The 15,425-nt window shown below is 47.3% G+C and overlaps 2 protein-coding genes across 2 annotated transcripts in view; one reads left to right on the forward strand and one right to left on the reverse strand.

Moving 5' to 3' along the window:
* Positions 1-2,135, reverse strand: part of MARCHF11 (membrane associated ring-CH-type finger 11) — an 85,908-nt gene extending 83,773 nt beyond the window's left edge. The window contains exons 1-2 of the mRNA XM_070411428.1: positions 1,488-2,135; positions 146-301 (exon numbers count right to left, since the gene is read on the reverse strand). Coding sequence (XP_070267529.1) covers positions 146-301; positions 1,488-2,048 — 717 coding nt within the window. The 5' untranslated portion in view covers positions 2,049-2,135. The remainder of the gene's footprint in view (positions 1-145; positions 302-1,487) is intronic.
* A 9,412-nt stretch (positions 2,136-11,547) lies between these two features.
* LOC139008424 (myeloid-associated differentiation marker-like) lies at positions 11,548-12,426 on the forward strand. The gene has a single exon (XM_070411700.1). The coding sequence runs from the start codon at positions 11,548-11,550 to the stop codon at positions 12,424-12,426; it is 879 nt and encodes a 292-aa protein (XP_070267801.1).
* Positions 12,427-15,425: the final 2,999 nt, after the last annotated feature.

Below are 15,425 nucleotides of genomic sequence, written 5' to 3' on the forward strand. Positions count from 1 at the left end.
ACAAATTCTAAATCTTGATTTTACCATGAGTTGTGTAAAATGTTTTTAAGTAGCATATGTAAATAACCCCAGTAATAGCTAAATTCAAGTGCACATATGTTTAGCAACATTATTTCAGGGGGGGAAAAATGTCACAAATGTTTACCTGGCAAGGTTGTTTCATTTTAATGGCTATGACATGGTATCTGTAACAGCAGAGTTCACAGGTCCAGGAACCCCTCTCACTGATCCACTTTAGCAGGCACAGCTGATGTGTATACCGAACTGACCCATCACATCGGCAGGGGTTCAACAGCTCCCCCTGAAAACAAAACAGCTCAGTGTGAATGTTTATATTTGTGTCTCTATTTTAAAAATCTAACACTTGCTTTCTTCTCTTTCAAAGCCAGTTACCCAGAAGGATATCAGCATCAAACTGTATCCTGGAAAATGAAAGTAAATTTTTATACCTCTGATGAGAATGAAACTGAAGTCTTAAAACTATTTCAAAAATATTGCTTAGAGTTATGACATAAATGTTCTACCAACATACAAACTGTCTGCAAGATGTAGCTCCCAATACTCCTAGGGGAAAGCTGTACTATTAAATCTCTTTAATAACTTTTAAGTGGATGGTCAGATGCATTTCCTCTGCAGTTATTCTTAATCATTGCTAAAGAAGAAATGCATGGCATCCCAGAAAGCAGCTTGCAACAGCTTGATGCTTTTATTTTCTTCTAAAGGTAGCATCATAAATATTGACTTGGGGCACTATATTTCCCGAAAGCCCTCATATTCTTATGCAATTTCCTTACTTTTAAAAATATTAAACCTAATGTTTCCTCAGACCACACATTTTGTAAGAGTAATATATTATCCCGATGTATCCATGAGTACTCGCATGCACCTCTAATGGAGTTTATATTTTAGAATTGATTCTAATAAAATACAAAGTACGTAGTTGTCTAAATAGCCTCTCTTTCACAGGGCAAAAGTACATTCCTATTTCTTCTGTATAAGTGCAGCACGCTTGTCACATCATGAGATGAAGTCACCAAAATTTGCAAGAAGGAAAGGCGCTGCCCTTCTGGTTTTGACATGACTCACACCAGTTTGTATTCTAAGACAATCTGCCTCAGGATACATTTGTAGAAAAAGGACATCGGTTTGTTTCTATGCATAAACCAAAATCCATTTGGTAAATAAAAGATACTTACAGCAGTATCATTAAAACACCTGAGGAATGTGTAACTGCAAAACCAGATAGAGGAAAAAAAGTGCAGGTCAAACCCTGTATTCGTCACCGGGACATTTGCATTTGCCTACACAGAAATGGAAAGGCGAACACAGAGTACACACCTCAGTCCAGGGACCAGACCAGCCACACAGCGGTGCCGCCGAGAAGCGAGCGCTGTCCGTGGTGCTGAAAGGTCGGCGTCGCGAGAGACCAGACAGACCATCCTCACCCGAGCCCCGCCGCAGCTGCCCCGGGTCCCGCCGGGCCCTACCTGCTCAGCGCCCTGGAAGCAGATCTTGCAGATGGGCTGGTGGTGCTGGTGCTGGTGCCCGGCACGCTGGTCGCCACCGCCGCCGCAGCCGCTACTGCTGCTGCGGCTGCTACACACCGAGCGCGTCTCAGGCTGGTCGCCGGCGCCCTGCCGCTCGCACTCTCCGCCCGCGCCGGCCTCAGGCTCCCCAGGGCTGCCCTGCCCCGCCGCCGCTTCGGGGACCGCCGCCTCTGGAAGGCGCCTCGGACCTTCCCCGGAGTCGCCAGCCACCGACACCTCCTGGCCCGCGGGTGGCAGGGGCAGCGGCGGCGGCGGCGGCTGCTCGTCTGCGCCCCTGCGCCGCGGGACCACCCCCGCCGTCGGCTCGTCGAGCTTCGTGGGGCGCTCGGGGGACGCAGGCGGCGCGGGCAGCGGCGGCAGGTAGCGCGAGGGAGCGGGGACTGATGTCGGTTCCCCCGGTGGTGGCGGTGGCGGCGGCGGCGGCGGCGACGGAGGTGGCTCGGCGTCCCCGCTCTCTGCCCCGCGGCACCAACTGCTGCCGTGGCCGCTCTCAAAGCTCATGGTGCCGCCGCCGCCCGCCCGGCAGCCCCGCCGAAGGGCCGGGCTGGGGCTGCAGCCGCAAGGAGAGCAGAGGGGGAGGGAAGGAGGAGGGAGGGATGGAGAGGGTGGGGGACAGGGACTGAGGCTCCAGGGGCGGGGGCGGGACGGGGAGGGGAAGCGGAGGGCCCGGCTGTGGCGGCAGAGGCTGCTGCTCCGTGGAGCCGCCGGCTCGGCTCTGACGGAGGCGGCGCGCGGAATTCGGCTGCGCGTGAGAGCCGCGCGGGGCGGAGGGACCGGGGGCGGAGGGGGAGGAGCAGCGAGCCGAGGGGTGGGCTGGCGAGGAGGTCTAAGGAGGGACCTAGCGTGGGGCTCGTCAGGAGGAGCGGAGGGGGTGTTCCGGACTGGGAGTGAGGTGCGGAGAGGACCCGCCTGAATTCGGGGGCGGGGGATCCCTCGGTCCCCTCCACCGACCCCGCCCCGGCGCTCACGTCGGTTCCGGGGCGGACTACCCCTCTCCAAACCGCGCGCCACTGCGGCTCTCGAGAGCCGGGAGGAGGGGGGGTCGTAGGCCGCCGGTCCAGAAACCGTTACGGGGTGGGCGAATGGGACGCGGCGGCGCTGGGCGGGGTGAGGCCGAGCTGGGGACTCGCGTGGGCGTGGAGACGCGGAAGGCGGGTACCCTGGGTGCGCCCGAGCCCGCTGAGCCGGGGGCGCGGGAAAAGGGCGCGTGGAACCGGGGGGCGGTAACGGCCTCATCCCGTGGACTGCTCCCTGCCCTCCCAACCCTCTTCCTCAAGGGCACGCTCACTGTGCCACCAGAGTCCTAAAAGCAGAAGTCTCTGGAACCCGTGTCCTCCCTCTGTCCTCTTCGCCGCCCTCCCTGCTGCAGTGAGTTTCCGGATTTATTTGTAAATATCTTGGTGACATTGTAAGTATCTTGGGTCATTCCCTGGAGTGGTTCCTCCTAGAGCCACGTCCTGTGGCGGGTGGTCACTGTTATCCTTGTTGTGTAAAAGACTCAAATGACACCTCCCCTCCCTTAAAGTGTCTGCAACCTCGGATCTCAGTTTTACTCACCCCGAAGTCAGTTTCTCTGCAAGTCCACTTCGCAAAACCCCCCTGGGGCTCATCTTCCCGCAGAGCCACAGTCCCCTCTGTTCTTTTCTGAAAATAAACTCCTTTACCTACAGGGAACTAGATGAAGCCCGTGCACATCCACTAGCTTGCACATCGGTACAGTGTAAAATCACAAAGCATTGGATTTGTGTGCTGCAGTGTGTCTTATCAGTGTGACTCTCCAAATCAATGATGATTTTCACCAGTGAAACACTTTTAAGGTCTTGGCCACAACAGACTCGCATTGGACAGTCATTTTTTGGCTGCATGGAACAGCTGAAGACCCAGATAGGCAAAGTAACTTGTTCAAGGTCATAGGCCTATTAACAAAGAACTTTTGAGCTCCCTGACTGCAGATTTTCTGGCTCAAACATAATGATCCCCCCTCCCCCCCCCCCCCCCTCAATCTTCTCTCCTGCTTCCTAAAACAGTATTGCAGTACATGTGTTTGACGGCGCTGACTCCTGTTAAAAGTTAGATGTTCTGAAATGGTCGAGATAAACTACCAGCCTAAATTAATAATTTTTCCATTATACATTTTGGCAGTAAAAATTATATTTGGTTTTTTTAAAAAATGCCCCAGCTCTTTTGTCAGAAATTGGTTTGGTTGGAAAACAGAGAAAGAAAGTAGTAAAAAAAGAAGTCAAGAATGCTGTCACAAATGGTCCCAGGTGAAATAGTTGCCAGGAATGTCCTCTAACACTTAGCCCCCTCAGACTAGCTTATTTTTGGTAGCAAAGTGGCAGGCATCAAGCACATTTTAAAAATAATAATCCCTGAATGCCCTAGGAACTTATCACATTAAAGAAATGTGGTTGTAGATATGCTTTCATTTTCCGTCATCACCTGTCAAAATGACATTGCACAAGTCTGTATATTGCCACAGTCTTACAATATCATAAGCCTTAGAATCATAAGCCTTGATCTTAAGTTTGTGAGATAAAAGGTGTCTAAATTGGTTTTTCAAAAATCACCTAAATAATTCAGTTTGTGACTAGTAAGCTTCTACCAGGTGTAACAAAGTACATTATTATTTGAAGGACGGCATAAAAGCTGTGGATTCTGGATAAACAGTGCAGAATGACTCACCCAGCAAAGTCACATGGGTAAAGGAGGCAACAGCCACAGTGCTGGATGTGTCCTCTCAGTTGATTGTTTTAGAAAAATATCTCCAGTAAGAAAAATTAACTTTCCTCAGTATGGTGAGTAACCACATACAAACATTATTCTTTGACCTCCAGAGTTCATAACTCCCTGAAAAGAGAAATTTGTTCATGATCTTCCGTTACCTCAGTTGAGTCTTCAGTGGACCAAGGAAAAACACCTTTGTAACTGACTTCATCCTCTGCTGTAAAAATAGAGAATGGGGGCACAGACCAGATGAACCACACTCAGTTGTTGGCACCCAAGTGGAAAAATGATAAAACACTGACATAGGATGAAGAACAGGGCACCCACAGGCACTGGCAGCCATCCAACAACTGATGTGCATCCACCAACTAAAAAATAACAAGGAGGGGCCCAGTGGATAGGTTGAGCATCATCCCATGCACCAAGAGGTTGCTGGTTGGATTCCAGGTCAGGGTACACACCCAGTTTGTGGGCTCGATCCCCAGTAGGGGGCAGGAGGCAGCCAACTGATGTTTCTGTCTCATCCATGTTTCTATGAGGGGGGCAGGGGGCAATTCTATCAATTTGAGCAAATACTAGAAGGCACATCACTTGAACCTATATATGTGAGCAGAAAGATATAAATAATACAACAAATCCTTGAAAAGTTTCCATTCCCACGTGTCCCTCCCTTCCTCCAACACAGAAACACACACACACACACACACACACACACACACAAACACACACACACACACACACACACAGTAAAATGTATCCTTCACCAAAAGAAGTCTTTCAATGTGAAGGTGTAAACCCTTTAAAAATGTGGATTTTCTTGAGTCGAATCCAAGGATAGGTGGAAGGAGGGAGGGGCCCAGGCAAGTATGTCCCAAAAAGTTATTTAATGATATTACTAGATATCCATAGCATATTCTCTTTGAACTTCCCTAGTGACTACATCCTGTTGACGTCCCTTGGAGTCATTTTAGGGTTGTTAGATAGAAAACAATCCAGGCTACACTGGGTCAGATTGGTTTCAGAATGACCTCGGAGCTAAATTAAATATAATGACCTTGTTACATCCTCCACAAAGGGAGAGTTAGCCTAGGGAGCTCTTTAGAATTGCTTTTCAATTCTATTAAGTTTAGCCCTTACAGATGCTCCATAATTGTTCACTTGGCACCTTTGCGGTGCATGAACTTGTCCTTGTGGCCACCTAGTACAATACATAGAATTCTCAGTTGTTTTTCAAATAACTGAGAGGAAAGAAATGAAGAACTCTGTTACAGAGCAATAGATTAAGTTGTGTGGTGGGAGGGTATGATTTTTAAAGAGGATAGCAAAGCACAATCTGCGTATTGTGAGTCCTCCATACAGAGTGAACTCAGTTGTCCAGCAGAACAGAAACAGTGTTAACACATAACATAGTGCCATGTGCAGACAAGGCCACCATTTATGTCTCCTATTCTAACCTCTCCACTGAACTCAAGACTTACATGTCACATTATCTCCTTGACTGCTCTACTTAGATACCTATCAGTCATTGCAAACTGTCCCAGTCCAAAAGCAAACAACACCCCCAAACTTGCTAGTTTCCCAATCTTCATTATGCCAGTAAACCAGGTGTTCATTTATCCAGTTGCTTGAACAAAAATCTGTGGAGTCATCCTAGACTTTAATTTTTCATATCTATAGTCAGTGTATTAAAAAATTCTTCAAAGTTCACTACTACTATTCAGCTTCACCCCCACCATCCCCGTTCAAACCACCATCATGGTGTCCCAGCACTATCAAAATAGCCTCCTGTCAGCCTGCTTCTTACCCTTGAATCCATCTCCTATAGCAGCCAGGATGATGCTATTCAAATGTAAGTCCAGTCATGTCAGTACTCAGCAAAGGCTTCCCATCACATTCCATACAACATCAAAAATCTTAGCACGTCCTACAAGTCTTCACTAGCTCCTGAGGCGTCTCTGAAGACACCTCCATACCTCCTCACCACCCTATCCCCCATCCCTGTTATTCCTTCCTGCCCTGGGCTGAACTTAAGTATTCCCCAAGTACACTCCCTTTTCACTCTTCTTCCATTAGTTATGGCTCACTCCATCACTTCTCTTAGATCTTTGCTCAGACAAACCTCATAAAAAAGACTTTCCATAACCTTGCTACTTGAATCGACTCCTCCACTTCAATTTTAACTCTAACCACTGCCCAGTTTTACTCTTTCATATTGCTTTACTATTAACATTATACATTTATATAGTGTGTATTTTGTTTGTTCCTTTTCAAATCTAACATCTTTACTAGAACACTGGCTTCATCAAATATTGTTGTTTTTTTCACTCAGCTGTTGCCAGTACTTAGAACAGTGCCTGGTCATACTAGTGCTCAGCCAGTACTTATTGAACAAATATATGAATGATTCAGGTGATCAAGCTGGTAATTATTAATCGGCCTCTGTGTTTAAGGCATGGCGCAGCTGGTTAAACTGTAGTTTCCAGGTGGGAATGCAATCTGTAAAACAAAGATGCAGTCATAGCATTTTGGTGTGCTCCATGTCAGCGGTTGCCAACCAGTGGTCCTTTCGGTCCATGAGGTCCGAAAGGTTGGTGACTGCTGCTCCATGTGATACAAAATATATTTTTGCTTCGTAAACAAATTAACTAAAACTATTCTGTTCTCTTAGTACTTTGTAGTTGTTACCTAATTAGTCATTTGCTACCCTATACAAGTAAAGTCAAAGTTTTGGGTGACTCAATCTCACATTCAAAATAGACAGCAGACATCTGAAAATGCAACAAAGATGTCAGAAATTTGAAAATGTATGTACTGGCATTAAGGGAACATGAAGGAATATAGATGGGTGGTTTCCATATCTGATGAATCTCTTTGATCATCCATCATGTTCTTCATTTCATTTTATACTCCATTGCATTCTGCATTTGTCATTTCGACCCGCAAGTTTGATATAATTCTTTCCTTCACTCTTTTTCTTTGCCTCTTGCATCTCTTCATAGTTGCCTTCCCCTAATGAAGGTTTCCAAATATAACCTAGCTGACCAGTCCCCTCTCTACCCTTACTAAGTGCCTTAATCCTTGCCAACTTCCCTTGAACTGAAATTTTTCCAAGAATCTGGTATCTTCTCTGAAAGCTCACAGATATTTAAACTGCATATAAATACCATCAAAGCTATGAGATAATTAGTTTCCAAATTTCTACCAAAAATGCTTCCCTCAATCTCCTCCAAAATACTTTGAGAACTTCAAACCAATAAATATTTTAAGAGCATGTCTGATTTAGAAAGGATCATATTACATTTTTAAAAATTACAAAAAAATTACCCAAGCATTATTTTCTCCCTTGGTCTTTCTGCCTTGGATCTTGAAAATGTTTAAAGGCCTTTTACCTGACATGTTAAAGGCATAGAAATATGTTGAATTACTGTCCCCACTGGATGTCCTTAACCTGACTGACATCTGGAATGCAACTGAGTCAGCATGACATGACAGGGCTACGCAAGCTTTAACAGTGGTTCTCAACCTTCTGGCCCTTTAAATACAGTTCCTCATGTTGTGACCCAACCATAAAATTATTTTCGTTGCTACTTCATAACTGTAATGTTGCTACTGTTATGAATCATAATGTAAATGTCTGATATGCAGGATGGTCTTAGGCAACCCCTGTGAAAGGGTCGTTCGAGCACCAAAGGGGTCTCGACCTACAGGTTGAGAACCGCTGCTTTAGAAGGATCTCAAATACAGCTGGCCGATTCCCCTTAGCTGAAAATCATCTATTTTTCTACCAAACTCAAGCATGAAATGTGATTTTTGTAACCTTCATCATAGTAGCCTTGCATTGTGGTCAGATATGCACTTACCTGGTTTCCCATCACCTGCCCCTTGTGCTAGATTATAAAGTACTTAGAGCCTATCTGCTTAATGAACCTTTTCTCTGAAGCATGTACTATGGTGGCTGACATTAGTAATAGCTCAATAAATGTGGATTAAATAAGTAAATATTAACTAAAATTTTCATTCAAAAGAACTATTATGTACTTTTAAAAAGTTATTTATTTATTTATTTATTTATTTTTAATAATTAAATCTTTATTGTTCAGATTATTACATTTGTTCCTCTTTTTTCCCCCCATAACTCCCCTCCTCTCAGTTTCCACCCCACCCTCCGCCCTCACTCCCCACCCACTGTCCTCATCCATAGGTGCATGATTTTTGTCCAGTCTCTTCCCGCATCTCCCACACCCCTTTCCCCCCCCCCAAGCATAGTCAGTCCATTCCCTTTCTATGTCCCTGATTCTATTATAATCACCAGTTCATTCTGCTCATCAGATTATTTATTCACTTGATTCTTAGATTCACTTGTTGATAGATTTGTTGTTCATAGTTTGTATCTTTACTTTTTTCTTCCGCTTCCTCTTCTTAAAGGATACCTTTCAGCGTTTCATATAATACTGGTTTGGTGGTGATGAACTCCTTTAGCTTTTCCTTATCTGTGAAGCTCTTTATCTGACCTTCAATTCTGAATGATAGCTTTGCTGGATAAAGTAATCTTGGTTGTAGGTTCTTGGCATTCATCACTTTGAATATTTCTTGCCACTCCCTTCTGGCCTGCAAAGTTTCTGTTGAGAAATCAGCTGACAGTCGTATGGGTATTCCCTTGTAGGTAACTGAGTTTCTTTCTCTTGCTGCTTTTAAGATTCTCTCTTTGTCTTTTGCTCTTGGCATTTTAATTATGATGTGTCTTGGTGTGGTCCTCTTTGGATTCCTTTTGTTTGGGGTTCTCTGCGCTTCCTGGACTTGTAAGTCTATTTCTTTCACCAAGTAGGGGAAGTTTTCTGTCATTATTTCTTCAAATAGGTTTTCAATATCTTGCTCTCTCTCATCTTCTGGCACCCCTATAATTCTGATGTTGGTATGCTTGTAGCTGTCCCAGAGGCTCCTTACACTATCTTTGTATTTTCGGATTCTTTTTTCATTTTGCTTTTCCGGTTGGGTGTTTTTTGCTTCTTCACATTTCAAATCTTTGACTTGATTCTTGCGCTCCTCTGGTCTGCTGTTGGGAGTCTGTATAATATTCTTTATTTCAGTCAGTATATGCTTACTTTCTAGTTGGTCCTTTATCACACCATCGAGGGTCTCATTAGATTTCCTGTACATCTCATCAAGTTTATCGACAGACTCTAGAAGCCTCTTGAGAGACCTTAAAAGTGTGGTTTTGAATTCTATATCCAGTAGCCTGCTTTCCTCTGGTTCTGTCCTTTGTGGCCTGTTTCTTTGTCTCGGCATTTTTTTATGCTTCGCTGTGTCGATAGAGTGGCTTTCCGTGTTAAGTGTCCCAATTACCTGAGGTAGACACTCTTGGTGCACCCCCTTGTGGCCTTTGTGCGCAGTCTTGTTGTAGTTAAGCCTTGATTGTTGTAGGTAATTACTACTTGACCTCCAGGCCCAACTGGCTGTGAGAATCAGCTGTCTGCAGTGGGAGAACTTCTGTCCTCTAGGGAGGTGATAATCTAGCCTTTGCCTGAGGCTGTCCAGCAAATGGCTCTGTGCAGGGCTTGGGCGGGGCGGGTCCCACGGGATCAACAGGGCGGAGGAGGGAGCACTTTTGGCTGCTCTCAGTGCGTCCCCAGGGGCTCTGCCTCTCTGTCCCAGCAACCGCTGCAAACCTCAGAGGGACCGAAGCCAGACAGTCCCACTTCTCCCGTTTGAGTCTGGGTCCCTAGAGACTCACCCGGATCTGGAGCTCAGAGTCTGAGGCTCCCTCCGGATTGAAACAGACAACCACGCCCTCAGCCACCAGCCCACGCCGCACGCACTCCGCACCTTAGTATTTTACTTCAGCACTGTGCCTCCTCTGATTCTCGGTTCCTCCTAGTTGTAGAACTTCCACTCAGCCAGCCTTCCTGTGGTTCTGGGTGATGTCCGTTCCGTCTTTTAGTTGTGTTTTTGAAGTGGTTGTTCGAGGCAGCAAACTCCGACGTTAACCTATGCCGCCATCTTGGTTTCCAATCAAAAAAAGTTACTTATTTTAAAAATAAAAAACCTGTGCTGCTAAAAGTGTCTAAGATAATCAATTTAGCTTCTCCCATAAAAAAAGGTTATTTTTAAATATATTTTTATTGATTTCAAAGAGAGAGAGAGAGAGAAATATCAATGATGAGAGCGAATCATTGATTGGCTGCCTCCTGCACACCCCACACTGGGGATCGTGGCCACACCTGGGGTATGTGCCCTGACTAATGTCAGCCACCATAGTATATGCTTCAGAGAAAAGGTTCATTAAGCACATAGGCTCTAAGTACTTTATAATCTAGCACAAGGGGCAGGTGGTGGGAAACCAGGTAAGTGCATATCTGACCACAATGCAAGGCTACTATGATGAAGGTTACATGATGATGGAACCAGGGAATCGAACCCTGACCTCCTAGTTCAGAAGTTTATGCTCAATCACTGGGCCTGGGCCACACCAGCCAGGCTTAACCATTCAGGTGTTTAAGACTTTATAGTCAGAGGGAATGGGAACGAGGAAGTTATACTCAGCAAAAAATCAGGCTGGTTGTTACAAGGTTACTTTTCTTCAGGGCAGTGATTTTCTACGCGCATGTCATGGCAGGCACACTGGGATATGGCAAGAATTTTTAAAACATGAAATAATCTGCCTAATCTGCCTATCTAGTCAAGGGCATTGACCTCTTTTCCCTTAGACCAGTGGTTCTCAACCTTCCTAATGCCTCGACCCTTTAATACAGTTCCTCATGTTGTGGTGACCCCCAGTTTCATTGTTACAAATTAAACATAATTAAAGCATAGTGATTAATCACAAAAACAATATGTAATTATATATGTGTTTTCCGATGGGTCTTAGGCGACCCCTGTGAAAGGGTCGTTCCACCCCCAAAGGGGTCGCGACCCACAGGTTAAGAACCGCTGCCTTAGACTGTCAAATAAAATCACAACAGCCAACACAATAGTAGTTGTCTGTATCAAAATTATACCTATTTTGACTTTCGCCCAGTGGCCTTGGTTTCCACCCCCGCAGTTGGGGGGCTGAGGGCGGGGCGGGGGTGGGGGGAGGGAGGTGTGGCCCGAGCTGCTCCTGAGTTTCCTAGCGGAGGGGGGAGCGTTCTCCCGGGCTGGGCTGTCACCTGGGTCTCCGAGGGCGGAGCTGGCTGAGCTGGACACTGACGTCCTCTCTCTCCGTCTCATGCTCTGACTAACCTTTTCCAGGTGTCTGACTTCAGCTCGTCGGGGTCCTCAAGCTAAGACCACGGCCATGCCAGTGACGACCATCCTGGGGTCCCCTGAGGGTCTGTGCCGCCTGCTCCAGCTGCTATCCACCTGCGTGGCCTTCTCGCTGGTAGCCAGCGTGAACGCATATGTAGGGTTCTTGGGTGACTGGTGCATGTTCGCCTGGTGCTTCTGCTTCGCCGTGACCTTCATCATCATCGTGGTGGAGCTAGGCGGGCTCCAGGCTCGCTTCCCGCTCTTCTGGCCCAACTTCCCCATCATCTACGCCTACTACGCCACCCTCTTCTGCTTCTCGGCCTCCATCATCTACCCCACCACCTACGTCCAGTTCTTGGGTCACGGCCGCACCAGGGGCCACGCCATCGCCGCCACCGTCTTCTCCTGCATCGCATGTGTGGCTTATGCCACCGAGGTGGCCTTGACCCGGGGTAAGATCACGGGCTACATGGCCACTGTGCCAGGCCTGCTCAAGGTGGTGGAGACCGTCGTGGCATGCATCATCTTCGTCTTCATCAGCGACCCCTACCTGTACAAGTATAAGCCGGCGCTGGAGTGGTGCGTGGCCGTCTATGCCATCTGCTTCATCCTGGCCGCCGTGGCCATGCTGCTGAACCTGTTTGACTTCACCAACGCGCTGCCCATCCCCCTCCCCAGCTTCCTGTCCGGCCTGGCCCTGCTCTCCGTCCTCTTGTACGCCTCGGCCATGGTCCTCTGGCCTCTCTACCAGTTCCACGAGAGGTATGGCGGCATCCCCCAGCGCAGGAGGGATTCCGTCTGCATGATCAGCCACATTCACTATGTGTGTGCCTGGGACTGCCGCCTGGCCGTGGCCATCCTGACAGCCATCAACCTGCTGGCCTACGTGGCTGACCTGGTGTACTCGGCCCATCCGGGCTTTGTCTGAGGCTGTCCCAGAGCTCCCGATGCCCTCTTCTCTGCGAGGGTGTCTCTACCAGGTTCTGATCTTCTCCAATGTCCTCCCCCTGGGGCTCCTCTCCCATTTCTGTCCCCTGCTCTCCCCCGTCCCGTACTCTCTGTCCCCGTCCCTTCCTGCATCTTTGGCTGCCCACACCTTATGTTGCCTTTCTCTCCTCACTCTCTCTCTCCTTTCCTCCCTAGTCAGTTCTTTCCTGGTGATCCGCCCTGTTTGCTTTCTCACCTGCCTTGTTTCCTGTACCACTTCTTCCCACTTCCCTTCTTCCACTTTCCTTGGGAGCCCTGGGACTTCTTGGTCACCCCCCACTCCACCCCAACTCCAAAGGTGCTGAGCTCCACACCCCACACCCCACACCACACACCCCACACCCCACATAGCAGCTGGTCAGACCCAGGCCCCCTTAGGGGCCTCATTGCCAAAGCCTGTGCCCACGCTGGCTGTGCCTTAGTAGGTGTGTATATGTGTGTGTGTGTGTGTGTGTGTGCTGGGAATGGGAGGGTAGCTAGGGAGGGGGACCCTTTTCTTATAGTGGAAGGGGATGTATAATAAAGCCTTCCCTTTAAGTAAAAATAAAAATAAAATAAAATAAAGAAAAAGGAAAACTATACCTATTTTTTGTCAGATCGGGAAAAAATATTATCCTATCTAATAAAAGACAAATAGGGTAATTAACCATACCTCCGATACGCTTCCCATTGGCTAATCAGGAAGATATGCAAATTAACTGCCAACAAAGATGGTGGCTAATTTGCATACTGCAGGCAGGGCGGGACAGCCCATCCCGCCTGCCCTGCTGCCATCCAGGCCTGCTATCTGTGACCTGGGCAGCAGGCAGCCCATATGGGACCCGACCCAGGGTTGGTGGGCGGGACCACAGCGATCCACCACTGGCCACGCCCACAAACGGCCCTCCAGTGGGGATCCGAGGCTGGCAGGTGCTAATGCACCGATCTGCCAACACCCTCACCTGGACCGCCTTTGCCCTGCGCAAACTATGCAGCTGGGAGAGAGGAGTGGGGCTGCTGGGAGCAGGGCAGGAACTGCCCGGGGTTTGCATCAGGCAGCCGAGAGTGGAGTGCCAACTATCCCGACCGGTAGCTGCTTGCTCATTCACTTACTTGCTCATTCATTCACTCATTCATTTGCTCATTCATTCACTCATTCACTCACTCAGCAAACCCTCTCAGGTCCCTGGCACCAGGCCAGGCACTGAAGGTGAAGCAGGATAAGACGGAGCTATGTCCTCAAGATGTTAGTAATTCAGTAGGGCGAAGCAAGCACATGAACGAGGCAGTTGTATGCACAGATGCAGTGTACTGGATTCGGTGAGCGCTGTAACTAACACCGACTTTGTTCTCTTGATAAAATGGGGCCTCGGTAGCCAGGCTGCCCCAAGCCTGTAGGCCTGTGCCTAGGCCAGGAGTGGCCGGGGTCCCAGAACATGACAGAGGGTGCAGGTCGGCCTGAGGGGTCTGGCCACAGCCCTTACCCTCACACCCTGAGTGCACAAATTTTTGTGCACTGGGCTACTAATATATATATTTTTTGGTGTGCTTTATTTAGAATTTTAGTAATTAGTTTATGTGTGCCATGAGATGAAAAAGGTTGAAAATTGCTGCTTTAGGGGAGTGCAGGGTCCTATCTGTCAGATGACCTAACTAGTGCAAATTGGGTGATACCTGATTGACTGGTTTGAGATTCTATTTCTAGGAGAGAAAGTGTAATTAAGCAACTCCACTTTGGGCTAGCTGTCTTGTTTTTAACAGAGGTAAACTTGAATTTCATCTACATTTCTGCTCCTTCGTAGCAGGCAAAGCTAGAATACTGGAGTAGGATTGGAGGTGTTACATGTCTGGCCTTTTTTTGATTGATAGCATGAAGCATCATAGCCAAGCTTTTTCAAAATTGTTTTTGATGCCACTGGCAGAAAGAAAATAACAGGAGTGATTGGGGCATTTTGTTGAGTAAGTGTGATATTTCCTAGGCTCTTATCTGTCTACTGTCTGAAAACAATATTCTGCTACAAAAGGCCTGTTCACTTGTTTCAGATAATAATTTGTAGATAATTTATGATTGAACATGGTAACACAAGCCCAAAACTCACCCTAGCTCTGTGGTTCTCAACAGGGAGCAACTTGGACCACTCCCACTCCCCATCCCACCCCCATTCCCCAATTCCTGGGGGGCACTTGTCCATGTCTGAAGACATTTTCGTTGTCACACAAGTGGGTGGTGCTTTTGGAATGGAGTTGGGTACAGGCCAGGGATGCTGCTGAAGATCCTATGATATACAGAGCAGCTCCCCACAACAAAAAATCGTCTGGCCCCAAACTTCAATAGTGCCAAGATAGAGAACACCCACCCTAAGTAACAGCAAAACTCTTTCCAAGATCTGAGTATAAAAGAAATAATCGAAATTTTAAAAGCAACACTGAAAAGAAAATCATTAACTACATAAAGAAGGATATTCTATTAAAAAAGGTTTTTGGCAGTAAAAACAAAAAAGACGTTAAATATTAATGTAAGAGTTTTGGTTTTTTTTTAATCTTAAGAGAAACAATTAGGGGCAAAAAGACAGCATACCAAGACTAATTGTGAGGCAGGATAGTAAGAAGCTAGGAAAACTCCTTGGCAAATGGAATGGGGAGACTGAGACAGATGACTGATTCAAACTGCCCTGATCCAGCACCCTGACTCACCTACCTCCTTCTCCCTTGCAAGACCTCTCCTTCAAGTGTTAAGACAATGAGGTTCTGATCAGCATCAAATCAGCTGGAGGCCCAGGAAAGCAGCAAAACCAGATGAAGTGAAGCAATGCCATGGCTGACCTCAGGACAAGATACAATGACCCCCTACTCTAGCACCAATCAATCAGTAAAGACCACACCCCTGAAAGGACACACCAGGAAAGCTGATGAATATTCTATTGAGATCCTCTCCTGAGACTCCGCTCTAATTACTGCCTT

Source organism: Myotis yumanensis, unplaced genomic scaffold, assembly GCF_028538775.1.
Source record: "Myotis yumanensis isolate MYYU_CA2020_CCGP unplaced genomic scaffold, mMyoYum1.0.hap1 SCAF_4, whole genome shotgun sequence".
NCBI classification, from domain to species: Eukaryota; Metazoa; Chordata; class Mammalia; order Chiroptera; family Vespertilionidae; genus Myotis; species Myotis yumanensis.

Coding starts and splice junctions, on each gene's coding strand:
- LOC139008424 (XM_070411700.1), top strand. CDS start 11,548: ATGCCAGTGACGACCATCCTGGGGTCCCCTGAGGGTCTGTGCCGCCTG.